This window comes from Anolis sagrei, chromosome X (assembly GCF_037176765.1).
Source record: "Anolis sagrei isolate rAnoSag1 chromosome X, rAnoSag1.mat, whole genome shotgun sequence".
Classification (NCBI taxonomy): domain Eukaryota; kingdom Metazoa; phylum Chordata; class Lepidosauria; order Squamata; family Dactyloidae; genus Anolis; species Anolis sagrei.
In genome coordinates this window covers 13,999,631-14,022,374 of record NC_090034.1, presented here as the reverse complement: position 1 = coordinate 14,022,374, position 22,744 = coordinate 13,999,631, and the positions used below count along the sequence as shown (strand labels likewise).

The following is a 22,744-nucleotide window of genomic DNA, read 5'->3' as shown; positions in this document are numbered from 1 at the left end:
GAAGGTTGAGAAAAACTGACCTAAGCAGTTCGAAAATAGCTTGAGAGTAGAAAAATTAGGTACAGCTTAAAGTGGAGGAGGTATTTTACGGCACCATGAAAGGAAATATCAGAAATGCCAATGACCACAAAGAAGGAGGAAGTCTCTTCGTCATAGAGGATGGAGCAACAGCACCCCCCTGTGGCCGGAATTGAGCACAACCCCCAGGGCACCTAAGTTGGATTCCAACACAACATATCTCTGTTTGCCCTGTCTGTCTCAACAGCATTGAATGTTTGTGTTCTGTGATCTGCCCTGAGTCTCTTTTGGGAGATAGGGCGGAATATAAATCTATATGAATAAAAATGTAATGTTCGTTTGTGGGATTAACATAACTCAAAAACCACTGGATGACTAGACACCAAATTTGGACACAATACACCTATCAGGCCAACGAGTGTCCACCACCCCTAAAAACACACACAAAACCCAGCAAAACAGACTTTAAACCCCCCCAAAATGAACCATATATACATATATATACACATCCATTCATATACATATACACATGCACACATACAGACACACACACATATGCATATAAATATTTGTGTGTGTGTGTGTGTGTGTGTGTGTGTGTATATATATATATATATATATACACATACACATATACATACACATATACAGATATACGCAAGCACAAATATACACATATACACACACATACATATACACCTACACACACATACATATACACATACATACACACCATACATACACTCATACACACATATGCATATACACAAGCACACACATATACACAATATACATATACACACATAAACACAGAAATACACACATATATACACACATACATATACACGTATACACACACACACATATATACACACAAATATACAAATATACATATATATATATACACACACACACACACACATATATATATACATATATATACACACAAATAACACATATGCACACACACAAAACATATACACAGACTGAGCCACAGCAATGCGTGGCAGGGGACAGCTAGTAAAGTATATTATTATTAATGCCCCCGGTGGCGCAGTGGGTTAAACCCCTGTGCTGGCAGGACTGAAGACCTACAGGTCACAGGTTCGAATCCGGGGAGAGGCGGATGAGCTCCCTCTATCAGCTCCAGCTCCTCATGCGGGGACATGAGAGAAGCCTCCCACAAGGATGATAAAAATATCAAATCACCCGGGCGTCCCCTGGGCAACGTCCTTGCAGACGGCCAATTCTCTCACACTAGAAGTGACTTGCAGTATCTCAAGTCGCTCCTGATAATGACAAAAAAAAATTAAATTAATGCCAGTTGTGATGCAAACTGGAGGCTCTGCTTTAAAGACATTTTGGAGGTATTTATAATATAGTAAATATGTTTCCTTGGTGCTGTGTCTTCCCAAGTCCCCATTCTAGGGTTTGGTGACCATCAAACGTGAGCCTCGGACCTCCTCACCACGTGGCACCATTGGTCTTCGCCACATCCCATTGTCCCCCAAAAGGTGGCCCTCCTGACTGACCTCTGGCCTCGTCCTTGAGCCGCTGGACAGACTCCAGGAGGGTCTCCTTCTCGTCCAGTTCGCTCTCCAGGAAGGCGTTGCGCTCAATGGCCTGGTTCAGCCGCTGCTCAAAGTCCTCCAAGGACATGATGGTGGCCCTTGACGAGAAGAAGAGAATAAAAGGCATGCCTGACTACAACGCCCATCATCCTGGGTGAGATTCACAGCAACACCCCACGGATGCAGGACCCTTCCTCATCCACAATGCTATGGGGAAACTGGGACTTGTAGTTTCAATGCTACCGGGATTTTGGGAGTTGTAGTAGTTTCAGTGCCAAGGACATCCTAGGGTTCTGAACTAAAGTTGTCCAAGGCTGCATCAAGGAGGAATGCAGTTTTGTGCCTTTTGGCTCAATGCTACGAGTTGGGAGTTGTAGTTTTGCAAGGGGCAAAGGAGTGGGCCTACCTCTTGGCCCGCTCCAGGTCATCATTGGATTGCTCCAATTCGCGGATGTATTTCTGCAGCTGGTCCTTGATGGCTTTTGTCTGGGCCAGCTCCTCCTCCAGCACCGAGATCTGATGGTAGCCTTCCGAGTGTTGGGATGTGATCTTCTCCTGATAATAATGATGATTATTGTAAATATGTCCATCTATCTCTTTGCTGGGCACCAGAAAACGTACTGAAAAAGGTGCAATGTCTAGTTCCAACCCCAAACAATCAGTTTCTGGACAGATAGTGGTGGATCATGGTAATGAATCCGCTTGGGGTTTTAGTCCAAACTTCAAATTACATCCAAATAGAAAATCAAACAGGAAAACCTTTGCATTTGGCTAAGGCTGCCCAACACTCAAAGGAACTGGTTTCCAGGCAGGTAATGCTGGATTGTGGCAATGGATCCGCTCTGGGTTTTAGTCTGAACTGTGGGCTACATTCAAACTAAACATTAGTTTTTGCAATGGCAGGAACTGTAGCTGTACTCTCTTTTGGATTCGATTCAGGCTTGGGTCTCAGCCATAGGACGGACTTCCAAAGGGAACCCGCGCCATGATCTAGAACCCGGGGCCGTGCTGCAGCCGCATCAATGGCCTCTGTGTCTGTTGCTGCCATTCTCTTTAGAGACATGAATGGGCCGATTGTTGCTCTGCCGCCTGTCAAAATGATGCTTTACCATGACTGCCTGCATTTTCGAAATGAGCCTCCAAGGCTCTCTTCTTTCTGACACCAAATCATGCAATTTTGAGGATATGTTATGGCAGGCTGAAAATTATTCCCAAAATGGAACAGAATGCATCCTAGAGTTGGAAGAGACCCCAAGGGCCATCCAATCCAACCCCATTCAGCCATTGCTGGAACGCACAATCAAAACCCTCCCAACAGATGGCCATGCAGGCTTTGAACAACAACAACAACAACAATAGAAGCCCATTCTGCCAGTGATGGAATAATACACAATCCAACCCCTTCTGGAAAATGGCCATGAAGGTATTGGCGAAGGCTTTCATGGCTTGAATCATGGCAGAATAGACTTCTGTTGTTGTTGTTAGCAGCAGAGCCTGCAGAGGGCATTGATTGTGTGTTCCATGCATCCTGTTGTTGTTGTTGCTATTAAGCTGAAGCCTGCATGGCCATCTGTCAGGAGGGCTTTAGTTGTGCATTCGATGCATTCACAGAATAGTCTTCTATTATGATTATGATTATTATTATTAAGCAGAGCCTGCATGTCCATCTGTTGGGAGGACTTTGATTGTGTTCCATGCATTGGCAGAATAGGATATTATTATTATTATTATTATTATTATTATTATTATTATTATTATTATTAAGTAGAGCTTTCATGACCAGTGGGTTGTTGCAGGTTTTTCAGGCTGTATGGCCATGTTCTAGAAGCATTCTCTCCTGACATTTCACCTGCATCTATGGTAGGCATCTTCACAACCTCTGAGGATGCCTGCCATAGATGCAGGTGAAACATCAGGAGAGAATGCTTCTAGAACATGGCCATACAGCCCAAAAAACCTGCAACAACCCACTGGTCATGAAAGCTCTACTTAATAATAATAATAATAATAGTAATAATAATAATATATCCTATTTTGCCAATGCATGGAACACAATCAAAGCCCTCCCAACAGATGGTCATGCAGGCTCTGCTTAATAATAATAATAATAACAATAATAATAATAATAATAATAGAAGTCTATTCTGCCAATGCATTGAACGCACAACCAAAGCCCTCCCGACAGATGGCCATGCAGGCTCAGCATAATAGTAGTAACAACAACAACAACAACAATAACAATAATAGAAGTCCATTCTGCCAGTGGTAGAAAGCTCTTCTGAAAAATGGCCATCCAACCTCTGCTTATTATTATTATTATTATTATTATTATTAATAATAATAAAAGCCCATTCTGCCAATACATAGAACACATAATCAATGCCCTCCTGAGAAATGGCCATGCAGGCTTTAAATAATAATAATAAGAAGAAGAAGAAGAAGAAGAATATCCTATTCTGCCAATGCATGAAACACAATCAAAGCCCTCCCAACAGATGGTCATGCAGGCTCTGCTTAATAATAATAATAATAATAATAATAATAATAATAATAATATCATCATCAACAACAACAACAACAATAGAAGTCGATTCTGCCAGTGGTAGAAAGCTGTTCTGAAAAATGGCCATCCAACCTCTGCTTAATAATATTATTATTATTATTATTAATAATAATAATAATAATAATAATAGAAGCCCGTTTTGCCAATACACAGAACAAACATCAAAGCCCTCCCAACAGATGGCCATGCAGGCTCAGCATAATAATAGTAGTAGTAATAATAATAATAATAATAATAATAATAGAAGTCGATTCTGCCAGTGGTAGAAAGCTCTTCTGAACCTCTGCTTAATATTATTATTATTATTATTATTATTATTATTATTAATAATAATAATAATAATAATAATAATAATAGAAGCCCATTCTGCCAATACATAGAACACATAATCAATGCCCTCCTGAGAAATGGCCATGCAGGCTCTACAGAATAATAATAATAATAACAACAACAACAACAACAACAACAACAACAGAAGCCAATAACAACAACAACAGAAGCCCATTCTACCAATGCATCGAATGCACAATCAAAGCCCTTCTGACAGAGGGCCATGCAGTTTCTGCTTAATAAAAAAATATTATAGCTGTAATGATGATGTTGGAGGAACCATAAATCCCTAGAGTTGGAGGAGACCCCAAAGGCCATCCAATCCATCCCCTTTCTCCCTTCATGTATCAACAAAGCCCTCCCGATAGATGGACGCAGGGTTGTTCTAGGTGACCAAATAATAACAATAATAATTCTGCCATTGCAGAAGAGAGTGGGACGATGACTTTCGTTGACTCCTATGGATGCCACCTGGAATTGCATTGGTCTTTCCTGCTGCAGCATTACCCTCTGGGCTGACATTCAGCATCCAAACATGTGTCTATCTGCTTATAGGGCCAAACTGGGACCGGAGGCCCTTGGAGGCTGCTCCTCGCTCACCTTCACGGCCTCGATCTCCCCCCGGAGCCGGTGGTTCTCCGAAAGCAGGTCCCGGTTCCGGGTCTCCATTTGCTGCAACTGCATCTCCAGCTCCGCTTCATACTCCCGGCTGCCTTCCTGAAACTCCCGAAGCTCTTCCTGCGCGTTGTCCGCACTGGAGGAGGGAAACAACACAACTATGAGGGAATCGTCTAAATCAGGTATAGTCAAACTTGGGCCCTCCAGGTGTTTTGGACTCCAACTCCCACCATTCCTAACAGCCTCAGGCCCCTTCCTGAGGCTGTTAGGAATGGTGGGAGTTGGAGTCCAAAACACCTGGAGGGCCCAAGTTTGCCCATGCCTGGTCTAATGCACACTAGGGATAATTGCCCAATGGGGGACTACATATCCCAGCATCCCCAACGCTACGTATTGCACTATAGATCATAAAACCACAGAGAAAGAGAAAAATTTGGTATTACCATTCTTTATATTTGGCGGCCAACTCTTTCCAGTAACTGCGCTCCTCTTCCATTGATCCGAATGGCTTCCTTTCTGCGTCATTCATTTCGAGGCTCCTTCGTGCATCGTTTCCTTTAGAACGAAAGAAAGGCAAAATAAGAATGAGAAAAATTCTTGCAAAGCGCTGTTTGAGACAAAGACACCAAGATCTATTATCATTATTATTATTGTTGTTGTGCATAGAACTAAAGACACAAATAGTCTCACAACACAAGGAGTGACCATCACACAAAATATAATTTTGTCATTTGGGAGTTGTAGTTGCTGGGATTTATAGTTAACCTACCATCAGAGAGCATTCTGAACTCCACCAATGATGGAATTGAACCAAACTTGGCACACAGAAGTCCCACCACGAACGGAAAATATTGAAAGGGTTTGGTGAGCACTGACCTTGAGCTTGGGAGTTGTAGTTCACCTACATCCAGAGAGCACTGTGAACCCAAACAATGATGGATCTGGACCAAACTTGGCATGCATACCCGATATGCCCAAATTTGAATACTGGTAGGTTTTGAGGGGAATTGGTCTGGACATTTTGGGGTTGTAAGTACTGGAATTTATAGTTCACCTGCAATCAATGAGTACTCCGAACTCCATCAAAGATGGAATTTGATCAAACTTGGCACATAGAGCCCGCATGACTAGCAAAAAATACTGGAGGGCTTTGCGGAAAATTCACCTTAATTTGGGGGAGTTATAGTTCACCTACATCCAGAGAGCACTGTGAACCCAAACAATGATGGATCTGGACCAAACTTGGGGAGATGGTGGAGGGGTATAAACATATTATTATTATTATTATTATTATTATTATTATTATTATTATTATGCATACCCGATACACCCAAATTTGAATACTGGTAGGTTTTGAGGGGAATTGGTCTTGACATTTTGGGGTTGTAGGTACTGGGATTTATAGTTCGCCTGCAATCAATTAGTAGTCTGAGCTCCTCCAAAGAAGAAATTGGACCAGACTTGGCACACAGCGCCCCCATGACCAGCAAAAAATACTGGAGGTCTTTGCGGAAAATTCACCTTGATTTGGGGAGTTGTAGTTCACCTACATCCAGAGAACACTGTGAACCCAAGCAATGATGGAGCTGGACCAAACTTGGGGAGATAGTGGTGGGGTATAAATAAATAAATAATAATAATAATAATAATAATAATTATTATTATTATTATTATACATACCCGATACGTCCAAATTTGAATACTGGTAGGTTTTGAGGGATATTGGCCTGGACATTTTGGGGTTATAGGTACTGGGATTTATAGTTCACCTGCAATCTAAGAGCACTCTGAACTCCACCAATGATGGACCTGGAACTAACTTGACACACAGAAACCCCATGACCAGAAAAAAATACTGGAGGTCCTTGCGGAAAATTCACCTTGATTTGGGGGAGTTATAGTTCACCTACATCCAGAGAGCACTGTGAACCCAAACAATGATGGATCGGGACCAAACTTGGCATGCATACTTGATATGCCCAAATTTGAATACTGGTAAGTTTTGAGGGGAATTGGTCTGGACATTTTGGGGTTGTAGGAACTGGGATTTATAGTTCGCCTGCAATCAATGAATCGTCTGAACTCCTCCAAAGAAGGAATTGGACCAGACTTGGCACACAGCGGCCCCATGACCAGCAAAAAATACTGAAGGTCTTTGGGAGAAAATTCACCTTGATTTGGGGGAGTTATAGTTCACCTATATCCAGAGAGCACTGTGAACCCAAACAATGATGGATCTGGACCAAACTTGGCATGCATACCCGATATGCCCTAATTTGAATACTGGTGGGTTTTGAGGGGAATTGGCCTGGACATTTTGGGATTATAGGTACTGGGATTAATAGTTCACCTGCAATCAATGAGTACTCTGAAGTCCATCAAAAATGGAATTCGATCAAACTTGGCAGATAGAGCCCCCATGACCAGCAAAAAATACTGGTGGTCTTTGGGGAAAATTGATTTGGGGAGTTGTAGTTCACCTACATACAGACAGCACTGTGAACTCAAACACCAATGGACCTGGACCAAACTTGGCACACATACCTGATATACCGAAATTTGATTACTGGAGAGGTTTGGGGGGAACAGACCTTCCTTTCTGGGAGTTGTAGTTCACCCACAACCAAAGAAACTGTGACCTCCACAATGATGGACCTGGACCAAACTTGGCACACAGAACCCCCATGACTAACTCAACCTACTGGAGGGGTTTGAGGACACTGACTCACCATAGTGGAAGTTGTAGTTTACTCTACAGCCAAAGAGCACACTGAACCCCACTAATAATGCATCTAGAGCAAACTTGCCCAACATAACAAACTTTAAGTACTGATGGAGTTTCTCGAGGTTAACCTGACATGATGTGAGTTGTAGTTCACCTACAACCTTATGCATTTTGTACAATTAAAGAAATGGACTTTTTCAAATAACCTAGGCAACACCGGGTACCCAGACTTGTATAAATAAAAAGACAGGCTTTGCCTAATGATTCCCTATGTTGGGAGGAAAATGGCATACAAATTAAATACATGATAAATATAAATAAATATGATATTAAACAAATATAAATAAAAAGACTGAGATTTCATTAATAATCAAACTAATGAGTCCCTATGTCTGGAGAAAAGTGGTACAGAAAATAAATACATAATAAATACCAATATAAACACTGTGATTTCAAACTAATGAGTCTGGAGAAAAGTGGCATAGAAATTAAACATAAATATAAACACCAAGACTTTGCTAATGTTCACACTAACGAGTCCTTACGATGGGAGAAAGGTGACGGGGAAATTAAATACATAATAAATACAAATAAAAACACCGAGACTTTGCTAATAGTAAGTATAATGAGTCCCTATGTTGAGGGAAAAGTGGCATATAAATTAAATACATAATAAAGGTAAAGATAAATTAAAAACACTGAGACTTCACTAATATAATCAAATTAAGGGTCTGGAGAACAAGCCCTATGAGGAGCGGCTTAAGGAGCTGGGCCTGTTTAGCCTGAAGAAGAGAAGGCTGAGAGGGGATATGATAGCCATGTATAAATATGTGAGAGGAAGCCACAGGGAGGAGGGAGCAAGCTTGTTTTCTGCTTCCTTGGAGATTAGGACGCGGAACAATGGCTTCAAACTACAAGAGAGGAGATGCCATCTGAACATTAGGAAGAACTTCCTGACTGTGAGAGCCGTTCAGCAGTGGAACTCTCTGCCCCGGAGTGTGGTGGAGGCTCCTTCTTTGGAAGCTTTTAAACAGGGACTGGATGGCCATCTGTCAGGGGTGATTTGAATGCAATATTCCTGCTTCTTGGCAGAATGGGGTTGGAGTGGATGGCCCATGAGGTCTCTTCCAACTCTATGATTCTATGATTCTAATTAGTCTTTCTGTTGGGGAGAAAGGCGGCATATAATATAAACAGTGAATCTTCAGTAACAATTGGAATAATGAGTCACTCTATTGCAGGCATGGGCCAACTTGGGTCCTCCAGGTGTTTTGGACTCCAACTCCCACCATTCCTAACAGCCTCAGGCCCCTTTCTTTCCCCCCTCAGCCGCTTAAGTGGCTGAGGGAGCAAAGAAAGGGGCCTGAGGCTGTTAGGAATGGTGGGAGTTGAAGTCCAAAACACCTGGAGGACCCAAGTTTGGCCATGCCTGCTCTATTGGGAGAAAGGCAGCATAGAAATTAAATGCGTAATTGATGTAAACACAATTACTATAAATAAGGCAGAGACATCTCCAGCTCATCCCCTGTTTGGATATCAGCCAGCATGTCAACGACTTAAATCAAGAAATAGTTTTCTAAGATCTACAGAGACACTCGCTGGAACACCTCAGCAAGCGAGAGTCCAAAAGTGGCAGGCTCAAACCCAGAACCTCAACCAATGGATGATCCCAAATGAGACTCCCCCCTGGGCACACAGAAGACTGGGCGACTTGGAAGGCGCTGAACAGACTGCGCTCTGACACCATGAGATGCAGAGCCAACCTTAAGAAATGGGGTCACAAAGTGGAATCCATGACATGCAAGTGTGGAGAGGAGCAAACCACTGACCACCTGCTGCAATGCAACCTGAGCCCTGCGACATGCACAATGGAGGACCTCCTTGTGGCAACACCAGAGGCACTCCAAGTGGCCAGATAGTGGTCAAAGGACATTTAATCAGCTACCAAGCTTGCAAACTCTGTGTTTTGTTTGTCTGTCTGTCTGTCTGTTTGTTTGTTAAAAAATGCAATGCAACTGTCTGGTCTGCCCCTGACACGATAAATAAAAATGACTATAAATATTAAATACTTTATTCTGCTCTAATCCAAAGTTCAGGAATGAAAGGCCATGGTCTCCTGTTATCCTCTGAACCTGAGCGAGAAATGGCAGGATTCCTCCAAACTTTGGGAAGAAAACGTAAATTTGTTGTTGTTGTTCATTCGTTCAGTCGTCTCCGACTCTTCATGACCTCATGGACCAGCCCACGCCAGAGCTCCCTGTCAGCCGTTACCACCCCCAGCTCCCTCAAGGTCAGTCCAGTCACTTCAAGGATGCCATCCATCCATCTTGCCCTTGGTCGGCCCCTCTTCCTTTTGCCTTCCACTTTCCCCAGCATAATTGTCTTCTCTAGGCTTTGCTGTCTCCTCATGATGTGACCAAAGTACTTCAACTTTGTCTCTAGTATCTTTCCCTCCAGTGAGCAGTCAGGCTTTATTTCCTGGAGGATGGACTGGTTGGATCTTCTCGCAGTCCAAAGCACTCTCAGAACTTTCCTCCAACACCACAGCTCAAAAGCATCGATCTTCCTTCGCTCAGCCTTCCCTAAGGTCCAGCTCTCACATCCGTAGGTTACTACAGGGAATACCATGGCTTTGACTAGGCGGATCTTTGTTGCCAGTCTGATGTCTCTACTCTTTACTATTTTATCGAGACTGGACATTGCTCTCCTCCCAAGAAGTAAGCGTCTTCTGATTTCCTGGCCACAGTCTGCATCTGCCGTAATCTTTGCACCTAGAAATACAAAGTCTGTCACGGCCTCCATGGTTTCTCCCTCTATTTTCCAGTTGTCAATCATTCTTGTTGCCATAATCTTGGTTTTTTTGACGTTTAGCTGCAACCCGGCTTTTGCGCTTTCTTCTTTCACCTTGATTAGAAGGCTCCTCAGCTCCTCCTCGCTTTCGGCCATCAGAGTGGTGTCATCTGCATATCTGAGGTTGTTAATGTTTCTTCCAGCAATTTTCACCCCAGCTTTGCATTCATCCAGCCCCGCACATCCTCGCATGATGTGTTCTGCATACAAGTTAAAAAGGTTGGGTGAGAGGATGCAGCCTTGCCGTACGCCTTTCCCAATCTGGAACCAGTCTGTTGTTCCGTGGTCAGTCCTGACTGTTGCTACTTGGTCCTTGTACAGATTCCTCAGGAGAGAGACAAGGTGGCTTGGGATGCCCATCCCACCAAGAACTTGCCACAATTTATTATGATCCACACAGTCAAAGGCTTTAGAGTAGTCAATGAAGCAGAAGTAGATGTTTTTCTGAAACTCCCTGCCTTTCTCCATTATCCAGCGGATATTGGCAATTAGAAAACGTAAATAAAAGGCAATAAATAAAATAAAAAGGAAACAAAACAAAATTTGATTCTGCTCTGCATTCAACTTAGGCAATTGAAAGCAATGTTGTGAATTTTCCAAGCTGTCTAGCCATGTTCCAGAAGCATTCTCTCCTGCTGTTTCGCTCACATCTATGGCAGACATCCTCAGAGGTTGTGAAATATGTTGGAAACTAGGCAAGTGAGGTTTAGGTATCTGTGGAATGATGTTCAGAGTGGGAGAAAGAACTCTTGTCTGTTTGAAGTAGGTGTGAGTGCTGCAATTGTGTTATTATTGTGTTGTCGAAAGCTTTCATGGTCAGAATCACTGGGTTGCTGTGAGTTTTCCGGCCTAAATGACCATGTTGGACAACATTTTAACATAGGAGATGCAAATGATTTATGTCTTATTGATCTTCTTATTGATATGTTAATGTTTTTAAATGTTTTTGTGGTGTTGTTGTGCATTGAATTGTTGCCTCTGTAAACCACCTTGAGTCGCCTGCAGGCTGAGAAGGGCAATATAAAAATATAATAAATAAATAAATGTTCCAGAAGCATTCTCTCCTGACTTTTCACCCACATCTATGGCAGGCATCCTCAGAGGTTGTGAGGTTGGAAACTAGGAAAACTGGGTTTATATATCTGTGGATTGATGTCCAAGGTGGGAGAAAGAACCCTTGTCTGTTGGAGATAGGTGTGAATGTTGCAATTGGCCACCTTGATTAGCACTGAATGGATTTGCAGTTTCAAGGTCTGGCTTCTTACTACCGGGGGGGGGGGGGGGAACATTTGGGATCAATAAACCTCAGGAACTAACCTTTATGGGGACTGTGAAATCAGTAGTCATTCAAAGGGGAATTTTGGGAGCCATAAACCCCAAGGACTAGCTTGTTATCCTGCTTTATCTCCAAATTGCAAGGAAGGAAACACGACTTTTTCTGCTCTGCTCCAAAATCAGGATAACTAAAATGCAAAAGTTTAAAAATGCTGGTTGCTGTGAGTTTTCTGGGCTGTATGGCCATGTCCCAGAAGCATTCTCTCCTGACATTTCGCCCACATCTATGGCAGGCCTCCTCAGAGGTTGTGAGGTTTGTTGGAAGCTAAGCAAGTGAGGTTTATATATCTGTGGAATGATGTCCAGGGTGGGAGAAAGAACTCTTGTCTGTTGGAGGCAAGTGTGAATATTGCAATTGGCTACCTTGATTAGCATTGAATGGCCTTGCTGCTTCAAAGCCTGGCTGCTTCCTGGCAGGAGGAATTCTTTGTTGGGAGGTGTTAGCTGGTCCTGATTGTTTCATGTCTGGAATTCCAGTTTTTTAAGCATTTCTCTTTATTTACTGTCCTGATTTTAGAGGTTTTTAAAATGCTGGTGGACAGAACTCACAACTTCTGAGCATATATAGTTCATATATCTGCGGAATAATGTCCAGGGTGGGAGAAAGAACTCTTTTCTGTTGGAGGCAAGTGTGAATATTGCAATTGGCTACCTTGATTAGCATCGAATGGCCTTGTAGCTTCAAAGCCTGGCTGCTTCCTGCCTGGGGGAATTCTTTGTTGGGAGGTTTTAGCTGGCCCTGATTGTTTCATATCTGGAATTCCCATTTTCTAAGCGTTGCTCTTTATTTACTGTCCTGATTTTAGAGTTTTTTTTAATGCTGGTGGACAGAACTCACAACTTCTGAGCATATATGGTTCATATATCTGCGGAATAATGTCCAGGGTGGGAGGAAGAACTCTTGTCTGTTGGAGGCAAGTGTGAATATTGCAATTGGCTACCTTGATTAGAATCGAATATTTATTTGTCGTGTCAGGGCAACCAGTCAATTATATTACATTTCTAACAGAACAAAGCAAACAAACGGGCAAAATACAAAATTTGTGAGTTTGGTAGTTGATTAAATGTCCTTTGACCAGTATCTGGCCACTTGGAGTGCTTTTGGTGTTGCCAAATGGCCTTGCAGCTTCAAAGCCTGGCTGCTTCCTGCCTGGGGGAATTCTTTGTTGGGAGGTTTTAGCTGGCCCTGATTGTTTCCTGTCTGGAATTCCCCTATTTTCTAAGTCAGGGGTCCTCAAACTAAGGCCCGGGGGCCAGATACAGCCCTCCAAGGTCATTTACACGGCCCTCGTGCAGGGTCAACCTAAGTCAGAAGCGACTTGAAAGCACACAACAACAACAACAACAGCAGCAGCAGCAGCAACAACAATCCAATCTCATCAGCCAAAAGCAGGCCCAGACTTCCCATTGAAATACTAATAAGTTTATATTTGTTAAAATTGTTCTTCATTTTAATTATTGTATTGTTTTTAAGTGTTTTTTTGCACTACAAATAAGATATGTGCAGTGTGCATAAGAATTCATTCATATTTTTTTTTCCAAATTATAATCCGGCCCTCCAACAGTTCAAGGGATTGTGACTTGGCCCTCTGTTGAAAAAGTTTGTGGACCCCTGTTCTAAGTGTTGCTCTTTATTTACTGCCCTGATTTTAGACAGGAAACAATCAGGGCCAGCTAACACCTCCCAACAAAGGATTCCCCTCAGGTAGGAAGCAGCCAGGCTTTGAAGCTGCCAGGCTATTCAAACTGGCCAATGGCAGCAGTCACACTTGCCTCAAACAGACAAATGTTTCCCCCCCCAGGCAGTAAGAAGCCAGACATTGAAACTGCAAAGCCATTCAATGCTAATCAAGGTAGCCAATTGCAACAAGAGTTATTTCTTGTTATTTCTCCAACGCTGGACATTATTCCACAGATACATGAACCCAATTTTCCTAGCTTCCAACAGACCTCACAACCTCTGAGCATGCCTGCCATAGATGCAGGCGAAACGTCAGGAGAGAATGCTTCTGGAACATCACCATACAGCCTGGAAAACTTACAGCAACCCAGGAGACCATGAAAGCTTTCGACCAGACATTTAAACATGCTATTTGCTCCAAACTTAGGGAAACAAAATGCAAATGAAAGGTTAAATTAATTCTAGTTTAAGTTTTCCAAATGAGGGGAAGGCTTTGCAAAGTTTTGCAAGGGGAAAAGTTCACCTGATCTGCAATGAGGGGCTCCTCCTCTTCTTCCTTTCTTCCTTCCTCTCTTCTGTCTTCTTCCTTCTCTTCTTTCTTCTTCCTCCCAAAAGCAGACAAACAATTACAAAACTCCAAATGGGTGAAAAGCCCAGGGACGGCGCGGGCTCTGATTGGCCGCCGGCCTGGAGGCCCAGCCCCCTTCGTCCAATCAGCGCCCGCGAAACGGAGGTACTTTGGAACGTTGGAACTTTTTGTATTTTTTTCTCCTTCCTTGCTTGGCTTCTTCTTCTCTGCTTGGCTGGGTTTCCCCTGGGAAAGCGGAAGTGGGGAGAGAGAAGGCCGGAAGTGGAGGAGATTATTGCTATTTTCATTTTATTTTCTTGCTTCATGCCTTTTCTCCAAGTTAGTTTGAGGAATTCTGGGATCTGTAAACTTTTTAAGGGCAGGGGGAGTCATAAACTCCAGGAAAAGTTTGCTTTTTTATGAGGATGATGGGATTTGTAGTCTTTGGAGGGAACATTTTAGTAGCCATAAACTTCAAAGACTAACATAACTTTTCCCCTGGGGATTATGGGATTTGTTGTCCTTGGATGTGAAGGTTTTGATGGTCACAACCCCCCCTTTAAATGGGAATTATGGGATTTGTAGTCCCTGAACTCTCTTTAAATTATGGGATTTGTAGTCCCTGAACTCTCTTTAAATTATGGGATTTGTTGTCCTTGGATGTGAAGGTTTTGATGGTCACAACCCCCCCCTTTAAATGGGAATTATGGGATTTGTAGTCCCTGAACTCGCTTTAAATTATGGGATTTGTTGTCCTTGGATGGGTAAGTTTTGATGGTCACAACCTCCACTTTGGAGGGAACATTTTAGGAGACATAAACTTCAAAGACTAACTTCACTTTTCCCCTGGGAATTATGGGATTTGTTGTCCTTGGATGGGAAGGTTTTGATGGTTACAACCCCCCCCTTTAAATGGGAATTATGGGATTTGTAGTCCCTGAACTCTCTTTAAATTATGGAATTTGTAGTCCCTGAACTCTCTTTAAATTATGGGATTTGTTGTCCTTGGATGGGAAGGTTTTGATGATCACAACCCCCCTTTAAACGGGAATTATGGGATTTGTAGTTCCTGAACTGGAAAGTTTCAGAAGCCATAGGAGGACATCCCCCCCCAAAACTCTAACATTTCTGGGGATTATGGGACCTGTAGTCCTTGATAGGAATGTTTTGTGTGTTATCAGCCCCAAAAACTAACTTTTCTAGGGATTATGGGATCTGAAGTCCTTGGATGGGGAACATTTGGGAGCCATAAACCTCAGGAACTAACCTTTATGGGAATTATGGGCTCTGTAATAATTGTGTGGGGAATTTTGGGAGCCTTAAGCCCCAAGGACTAGCTTTTCTGTGGGTTGTGGGATCTGAAGTCCTTGGATGGGGAACATTTTGGGAGCCATAAGCCCCAGGAACTAACCTTTATGGGGGTTATGGTATCTGTAGTCATTGGGTGGAGAATTTTGGGAGCAGTAATCCCCAAGGACTAGCTGTTCTGGGGATTATGGGATCTGCAGTCCTTAGATGGGGAACATTTTGGGAGCCATAACCTTGGGAACTAACCTTTATGGGAATTATGGGCTCTGTAGTTGTTGAGTGGATAATTTTGGGACCCTTAAATCCCAAGGACTAGCTTTTCTGGGGATTATGAGATCTGTAGTCCTTGGATGGGAAATATTTTTGGAGCCATAAGCCTCAGGTACTAACCTTTATGGGGATTATGGGATCTGTAATCATTGGGTGGAGAATTTTCGAGCCATAAACTCGAAGGACTAACTTTTCTGGAGATTATGGGATTTGCAGTCCTTGGGTGGGAAGGCTTTTCTTGGGCATGAATAACCTTTATGTGGATTATGGGGGTTGTAGTTCAAAACCCTAAACCCAAATCCTCCAAGGAAAAAAAGGAAACACTGAAAGAGAAAAGAGATGGCTTCATCATTGCCGGTTTGCCATGACAACTCCAAATAAAAAGTCTCAAATTACAGGTTGGGCACTCTGATAGGGGACCCCAAAATACCCCCTAAATTTTGGTAACTGAGAGGCTGCAAACTGGGAGCAAATGGCACGCTGTTGTTTTTTTCTCGACCCAGCTACAAAGCGTTGCAAAGATCAATTCCATGTATTCTCTTGCTGAGAGTCATCCTCCTATAAATGGGATAATTGAAGGCGAGGAGAACATGCAAACAAATTAGGTTGATGACTAGGTGTGCCTGGCTTGCATTTCCTGCCCCAAACATCCCATTGGTTTCCAGTTTTTCCAGATGCCTGGATGATGGGCCTTGTACTGCAGTGCCCTTAAAATAATTATTATTTTTATAATATACATGCAACTTGCACCGTGACATATTGCAAGATAAAGCCTGGCTGCAATAATAATAATAATAATAATAATAATAATAATAATAATAATTGTTGGAGGCTTTCATGGCCTCTACCTCTGCCATAGATGCAGGCGAAACATCAGGAGAGAATGCCTCTAGACCATGGCCATATAGCCCGAAAAAACCTACATCAACCCAATAATAATAATAATTGCACTATCACAGACTGCAAGATAAAGCCTGGTTGCGATGATGATGATGGTGATGATGATGATGATGATGATGATGATGATGATGATGATTGCACCATGACAGATTGCTAGATAAAGCCTGGCTGTAATAATAATAATAACAACAACAACAACAACAACAACAACAACAACAATAATTGTATCATCACAGATTGCAAGATAAAGCCTGGTTGCAATGATGATGATGATAGTTGTACCATCACAGAGTGCAAGATAAAGCCTGGCTGCAATAATAATAATAATAATAATAATAATTTTACCATCACAGATTGCAAGATAAAGCCTGGCTTCAATAATAATAATGATAATTATTATTATTATTATTATTATTATTATTATTATTATTATTATTGCACCATCATAGATTGCAAGATAAACCCTGGCTGCAATAATAATAATAATAATAATAATAATAATAATAATAATAATAATATAATAGCACCATCACAGATTGCAAGATAAAGCCTGGCTGCAATTATTATTATTATTATTATTATTATTATTATTATTATTATTATTATTGCACCATCACAGATTGCAAGATAAAACCTGGCTGCAATCATAATAATAATATTAATAATAATAATGCAAGTTCCAACATAGTGAAGAATCTGACCCCAGCAAAATAATAGATAAGTTGTTTCCTTAGTATGCAATTAAATTTAAACGATGACACCTATTTGCTAAGTGTAACCTCGAAGGCAAGAAGCAACTATGGGATGCCATCATGGTTGCTTCATGCAAATACAATTCATCATTCAAATGATAAATTATTGCATTATTTTAAAACCTCTGTAGGAAACTTTCCAGCAGGACTCTCTGGTCATTGGCAATAGAGTTGCAATAGAATCATAGATCTGGAAGAGACCTTGTGGGCCATCCAGTCCAACCCCATTCTGCCAAGAAGCAGGAAAATCATATTTAAAGCAACCCCAACAGATGGCCATCCAGCCTCTGCTTAAAAGCCCCCAAAGAAGAAGCCTCCACTACACTCCAGCGCAGAGAGTTCCACTGCTGAACGGCTCTCACAGTCAGGAAGTTCTTCCTAATGTTCAGGTGGAATCTCCTTTCTTGTAGTTTGAAGCTGTTGTTCCACGTCCTAGTCTCCAGGGCAGCAGAAAGGAAGCTTGCTCCCTCCTCCCTATGACATTTTCCCCTCACATCTTGATCCATGGCCATCATCAGGAAGGCAAAGAATAAGATGGCCATAAATGGGGGAAACAACGTACTTACTTAGGTGATCCCTCGTTGTCCAAGCATGAGGACCTTGCAAGCGTAGTGTCTTAGCAGTGGATACGTAGGTGACAATGGAGCCTTGTTCTTGACAGTGTTTCCAGGTGGAAGGTGGTCCCAGTCAGGGTTGGCTTGACACACCTCCTTCCCCTTCGCACATTTCTCCCTTTCACCCTCCATTCGTGCTTCTTCAAATTCCACAGCACTGCTGGTCACAGCTGACCTCCAGTTAAAGCACTCAAGGGCAAGGGCTTCCCAGTTCTCAGTGTCTATACCACAGTTTTTAAGGTTGGCTTTACTTATTTACTTAAGCAATCCCTCGTTGTCTGAGTAGGATTGTCTTCCAAGATCAGTGTACTGGCCGTGGGTCCAAAGGTGCATGTTCTCCCACAGTGAGGGCATTGGTTTCCAGGTGGAAGGCGGTCCCAGTCAGGGTTGGCTTGATGCGCCTCCTTCCTCTTGGCACATTTCTCCCTTTCACCCTCCATTTGTGCTTCTTCAAATTCCACAACACTGCTGGTCACAGCTGACCTCCAGTTAAAGCATTCAAGGGCCAGGGCTTCCCAGTTCTCAGTGTCTATACCACAGTTTTTAAGATTGGCTTTACTTACTTACTTAAGCAATCCCTCGTCTGAGTAGGATTGTCTTCCAAGATCAGTGTACTGGTGGTGGGTCCGTAGGTGACTGTGGAGCCCTGTTCTTGATCTGCATGTTCTCCCACAGTGAGGGCATCGGTTTCCAGGTGGAAGGCGGTCCCGGTCGGGGTTGTTTTGATGCGCCTCCTTCCTCTTGGCACATTTCTCCCTTTCACTCTCCATTCATGCCTCTTTAAATTCCGCAGCACTGCTGGTCACAGCTGACCTCCAGTTAGGAACGCTCAAGGACCAGGGCTTCCCAGTTCTCCGTGTCTATGCCACAGTCTTTAAGGTTGGCTTTAAGCCCGTCTTTAAATCTCTTTTCCTGTCCACCGACATTCCATTTTCAGTTCTTGAGTTTGGAGTAGAGCAACCGCTTTGCAGTGATTGGGTATTCGGACAACGAGGCCAGTCCAGCAGAGTTGATGGCGGAGGAGCATTGCTTCAATGCTGGTGGTCTTTGCTTTTTCCAGCACGGTGACATTTGTCTGCCTGTCTTCCCAAGAGATTTGCAGGATTTTTCAGAGGCAACACTGAGGGAGTCGTTCGAGGAGTTCTTGTGGAGGGGCAGAAGCCGTTCTGGGATTCTGGGAGGGTGTCTTCTGGAGGAGGCTGAAGGCAGTTTGCAAGGATTCTTGCAAGGATTTTCCCTGTGGAAGCTAGAAGGGTGATACATGGATAGTTAGTTCGAGGTCTTTGGGTCTTCGATGTCATTGAACATTGAGAAAACCAAAATGCTCTTCCAGCAGTCATTGGCCAATCCCTCTCCAATGCCAGAAATACAGCTTAATGGTGTAACATTAGAAAATGTTGACCATTTCCGCTCCCTTGGCAGCCACCTCTCCACCAAAGTCAACATTGATGCTGAAATACAACACCGCCTGAGCTCTGCGAGTGCAGCTTTTTTCTGAATGAAGCAGAGAGTGTTTGAGGACCGGGACATCCGTAGGGATACCAAGGTGCTTGTCTACGAAGCTATTGTCCTCCCAACCCTGCTATATGCCTGTGAGACGTGGACTGTCTACAGACGTCACATGCAACTCCTGGAATGATTCCATCAGCACTGCCTCTGAAAAATCCTGCAAATCTTTTGGGAAGACAAGCGGACAAACATCAGCGTGCTGGAAGAAGTAAAGACCACCAGCATCGAAGCGATGGTCCTCCGCCATCAAGTCTGCTGGACTGGCCACAGTGTCCGGATGTCTGACCACTGTCTCCCAAAGCATTTGCTCTACTCCGAACTTAAGAATGGAAAATGGAACATTGGTGGACAGGAAAAGAGATTTAAAGATGGGCTCAAAGCCAACCTTAAAAACTCTGGCATAGACACTGAGAACTGGGAAGCCCTGGCCCTTGAGCGCTCCAGTTGGAGGTCAGCTGTGACCAGCAGTGCTGCAGAATTTGAAGAGGCATGAATGGAGGGCGAAAGAGAGAAATGTGCCAAGAAGAAGGTCCCTACTGGGACCGCCTTCCACCTGGAAACCAATGCCCTCACTGCAGGAGAAGATGCAGATCAAGAATAGGGATCCACAGTCACCTACGGACCCACCGCCAGTACACTGATCCTGGAAGACAATCCTACTTGGACAACGAGGGATCGCCTAAGTAAGTAAGTAAAGCCAACCTTATAAACTGTGGTATAGACACTGAGAACTGGGAAGCCGTGGCCCTTAAGTGCTTTAACTGGAGGTCAGCTGTGACCAGCAGTGCTGCAGAATTTGAAGAGGCACGAATGGAGGGTGAAAGGGAGAAATGTGCGAAGAGGAACAAAGGGGTTTCACCTAAGTAAGTTAGTTAAGTAAGTTCGAAGGGAGATCACCTTGATAGGGGGAAACAACACACTAGAGGGCACTTTGCTTGCAATGCCACGCGTGGCCGAGAAGGGGCTCCCAAAGCCAGGTTTCCAAAGGATCCGGCCTTCTTGCATTGCAGTCCTAGGCGTTCCTGCTATTTGTATACATCTTCATAAGTGATCCTTGGTGTCCCATGAGTCTGGTTACACAATATAACAAAAATTGAAAAATGTTCTGCTCCTGGTTTGGAGGTGTTATTTCCTACTTAATTGTGTAGCCTTTCCTTGGAAAGAGGTTGTTCTTCTCCAGAATGCTTTCAGGAAAAGAGGCCCAAGTTTTGGAAAACTGCAAATCTGCCTTCCCAGAAACTCTTGAATGAATGAATGACTGCAGTTTGGCAACACTTCAACTGCCATTACTCAAGGTGACGCAGTCCAGGGACTTGTAGTTTTGCAAGGCCCATAGCCTTCTTTGGCTGCACCTGGAATACAGAATGCTGGGAATGACAGTCCAAGCACATCTCTCGATGCTAAAGGATGCTGGGAACGACAGTCCAAGCAATTTCTCAATGCTAAAGGATGGTGGGAATTGCAGTGCAATCACATCTCTCAACACTAAAGGATGCTGGGAGTGACAATCCAAGCACATCTCTCAATGCTAAAGGATGCTGGGAGTTACAGTCCAAGCATGTCTCTCAACGTGAAAGGATGCTGGGAGTGACAGTCAAAGAACATCTCTCAATCCTAAAGGATGCTGGGAGTGACAGTCCAAACACATTTCTCAATGCTAAAGGATGCTGAGTGTGACAGTCCAAGCAATTTCTCAATGCTAAAGGGTGCTGGGAGTTGCAGTGCAATCACATCTCTCAACACTAAAGGATGTTGGGAGTGAAGGTCTAAGCACATCTCTCAATGCTAAAGGAGTTGCAGTCCAGTCATATGTGTTGATGCTAAAGGATGCTGGGAGTTGCAGTCCAAGAACATCTCTCAACCCTAAAGGATGCTGGGAGTGACAGTCCAAGCACATCTCTCAACGCTGAAGGATGCTGGGAACTGCAGTCCAAGAACATCTCTCAATGCTAAAGGATCCTGGGTGTGACAGTCTAAACACATCTCTCAACACTAAAGGATGCTGGGAGTGACAGTCCAAGCACATCTCTCAATGCTAAAGGAGTTGCAGTCCAGTCATATGTGTTGGTGCTAAAGGATGCTGGGAGTTGCAGTCCAAGAACATCTCTCAACCCTAAAGGATGCTGGAAGTGACAGTCCAAGCACATCTCTCAACGCTGAAGGATGCTGGGAATTGCAGTCCAAGAACATCTCTCAACCCTAAAGGATGCTGGAAGTGACAGTCCAAGCACATCTCTCAACGCTGAAGGATGCTGGGAGTGACAGTCCAAGCACATCTCTCAATGCTAAAGGATGCTGGGAGTTGTAGTGAAAGCACATCTCTCAATGCTGAAGAATGCTGGGAGTGATAGTCTAAGCATATCTCTCAATGCTAAAGGATGCTGGGAGTTGCAGTCCAAGCACATTTTTCAATGCTGAAGAATGTTGGGAGATGCAGTCCAAGCACATATCTCAATGCTAAAGGATGCTGGGAGTTGTAGTCAAAGCACATCTCTCAATGCTGAAGAATGCTGGGAGTTGTAGTCCAAGCACATCTCTAAGTGTTAAAGGATGCTGGGAGTGTAAACTTTGAGTCTCCTTAAACGGGTACGAAACCAGTGGGATTCTGGGCAGGTGGGCCTCCCTCCGCTTCTGGCTCAGTTTCCCTGAAGTCGCCCTTTTCGGAAAAAGAGAAAGAAGAAGAAAGAGAGACCAGAAAGCCGCAGTTTCAATCTTTCTGGGGGATCAGAAACCAGCTTCAGGAAACAAGACCGGCTTTGATGGTAAAAGGAGTCACCGAAAGTCGAGAGAAGCCTTTGAGACGAGCCAAGCAGCTGCACTGCTCATTTCGTGTAGTTTCGCACCACTTTAAAACCCCGTGGGATCCTGGGAGTTGTAGCCTGGCACTCTCCAGCAGAGAAGGCCTAAGGACTTGTCAAACTACAGCTCCCAGGACTCCATAATACTTAGCCATGGCAGTTAAAGAAGTATTAGACTAGTCCAATGCTATACAAAGAGTTTCAAGTGACAATCAAGATTCAAACTGAAGAGGTAATAAGTATATTGGAACCCAAGTATTGTGCACTACAATTCCCATCAGCACGGCCAATGGTGAGACCTGATGGGTATTGTAGTCCAATGCTATACAAAGAG

General features: G+C 43.4%; 1 protein-coding gene across 2 annotated transcripts in view; it reads right to left on the bottom strand.

Annotated features, from left to right (window-relative positions):
• The window catches only part of LOC132782088 (nuclear distribution protein nudE homolog 1), a 19,813-nt gene extending 5,452 nt beyond the window's left edge, over positions 1-14,361 (bottom strand). The window contains exons 1-5 of one of the 2 annotated variants that reach the window (XM_067460968.1): positions 14,215-14,361; positions 5,544-5,655; positions 5,083-5,258; positions 1,996-2,144; positions 1,551-1,687 (exon numbers count right to left, since the gene is read on the bottom strand). In XM_067460968.1, coding sequence (XP_067317069.1) covers positions 1,551-1,687; positions 1,996-2,144; positions 5,083-5,258; positions 5,544-5,625 — 544 coding nt within the window. In that variant the 5' untranslated portion in view covers positions 5,626-5,655; positions 14,215-14,361. The remainder of the gene's footprint in view (positions 1-1,550; positions 1,688-1,995; positions 2,145-5,082; positions 5,259-5,543; positions 5,656-14,214) is intronic. The other variant, XM_067460969.1, reaches the window with a different exon arrangement.
• Positions 14,362-22,744: the final 8,383 nt, after the last annotated feature.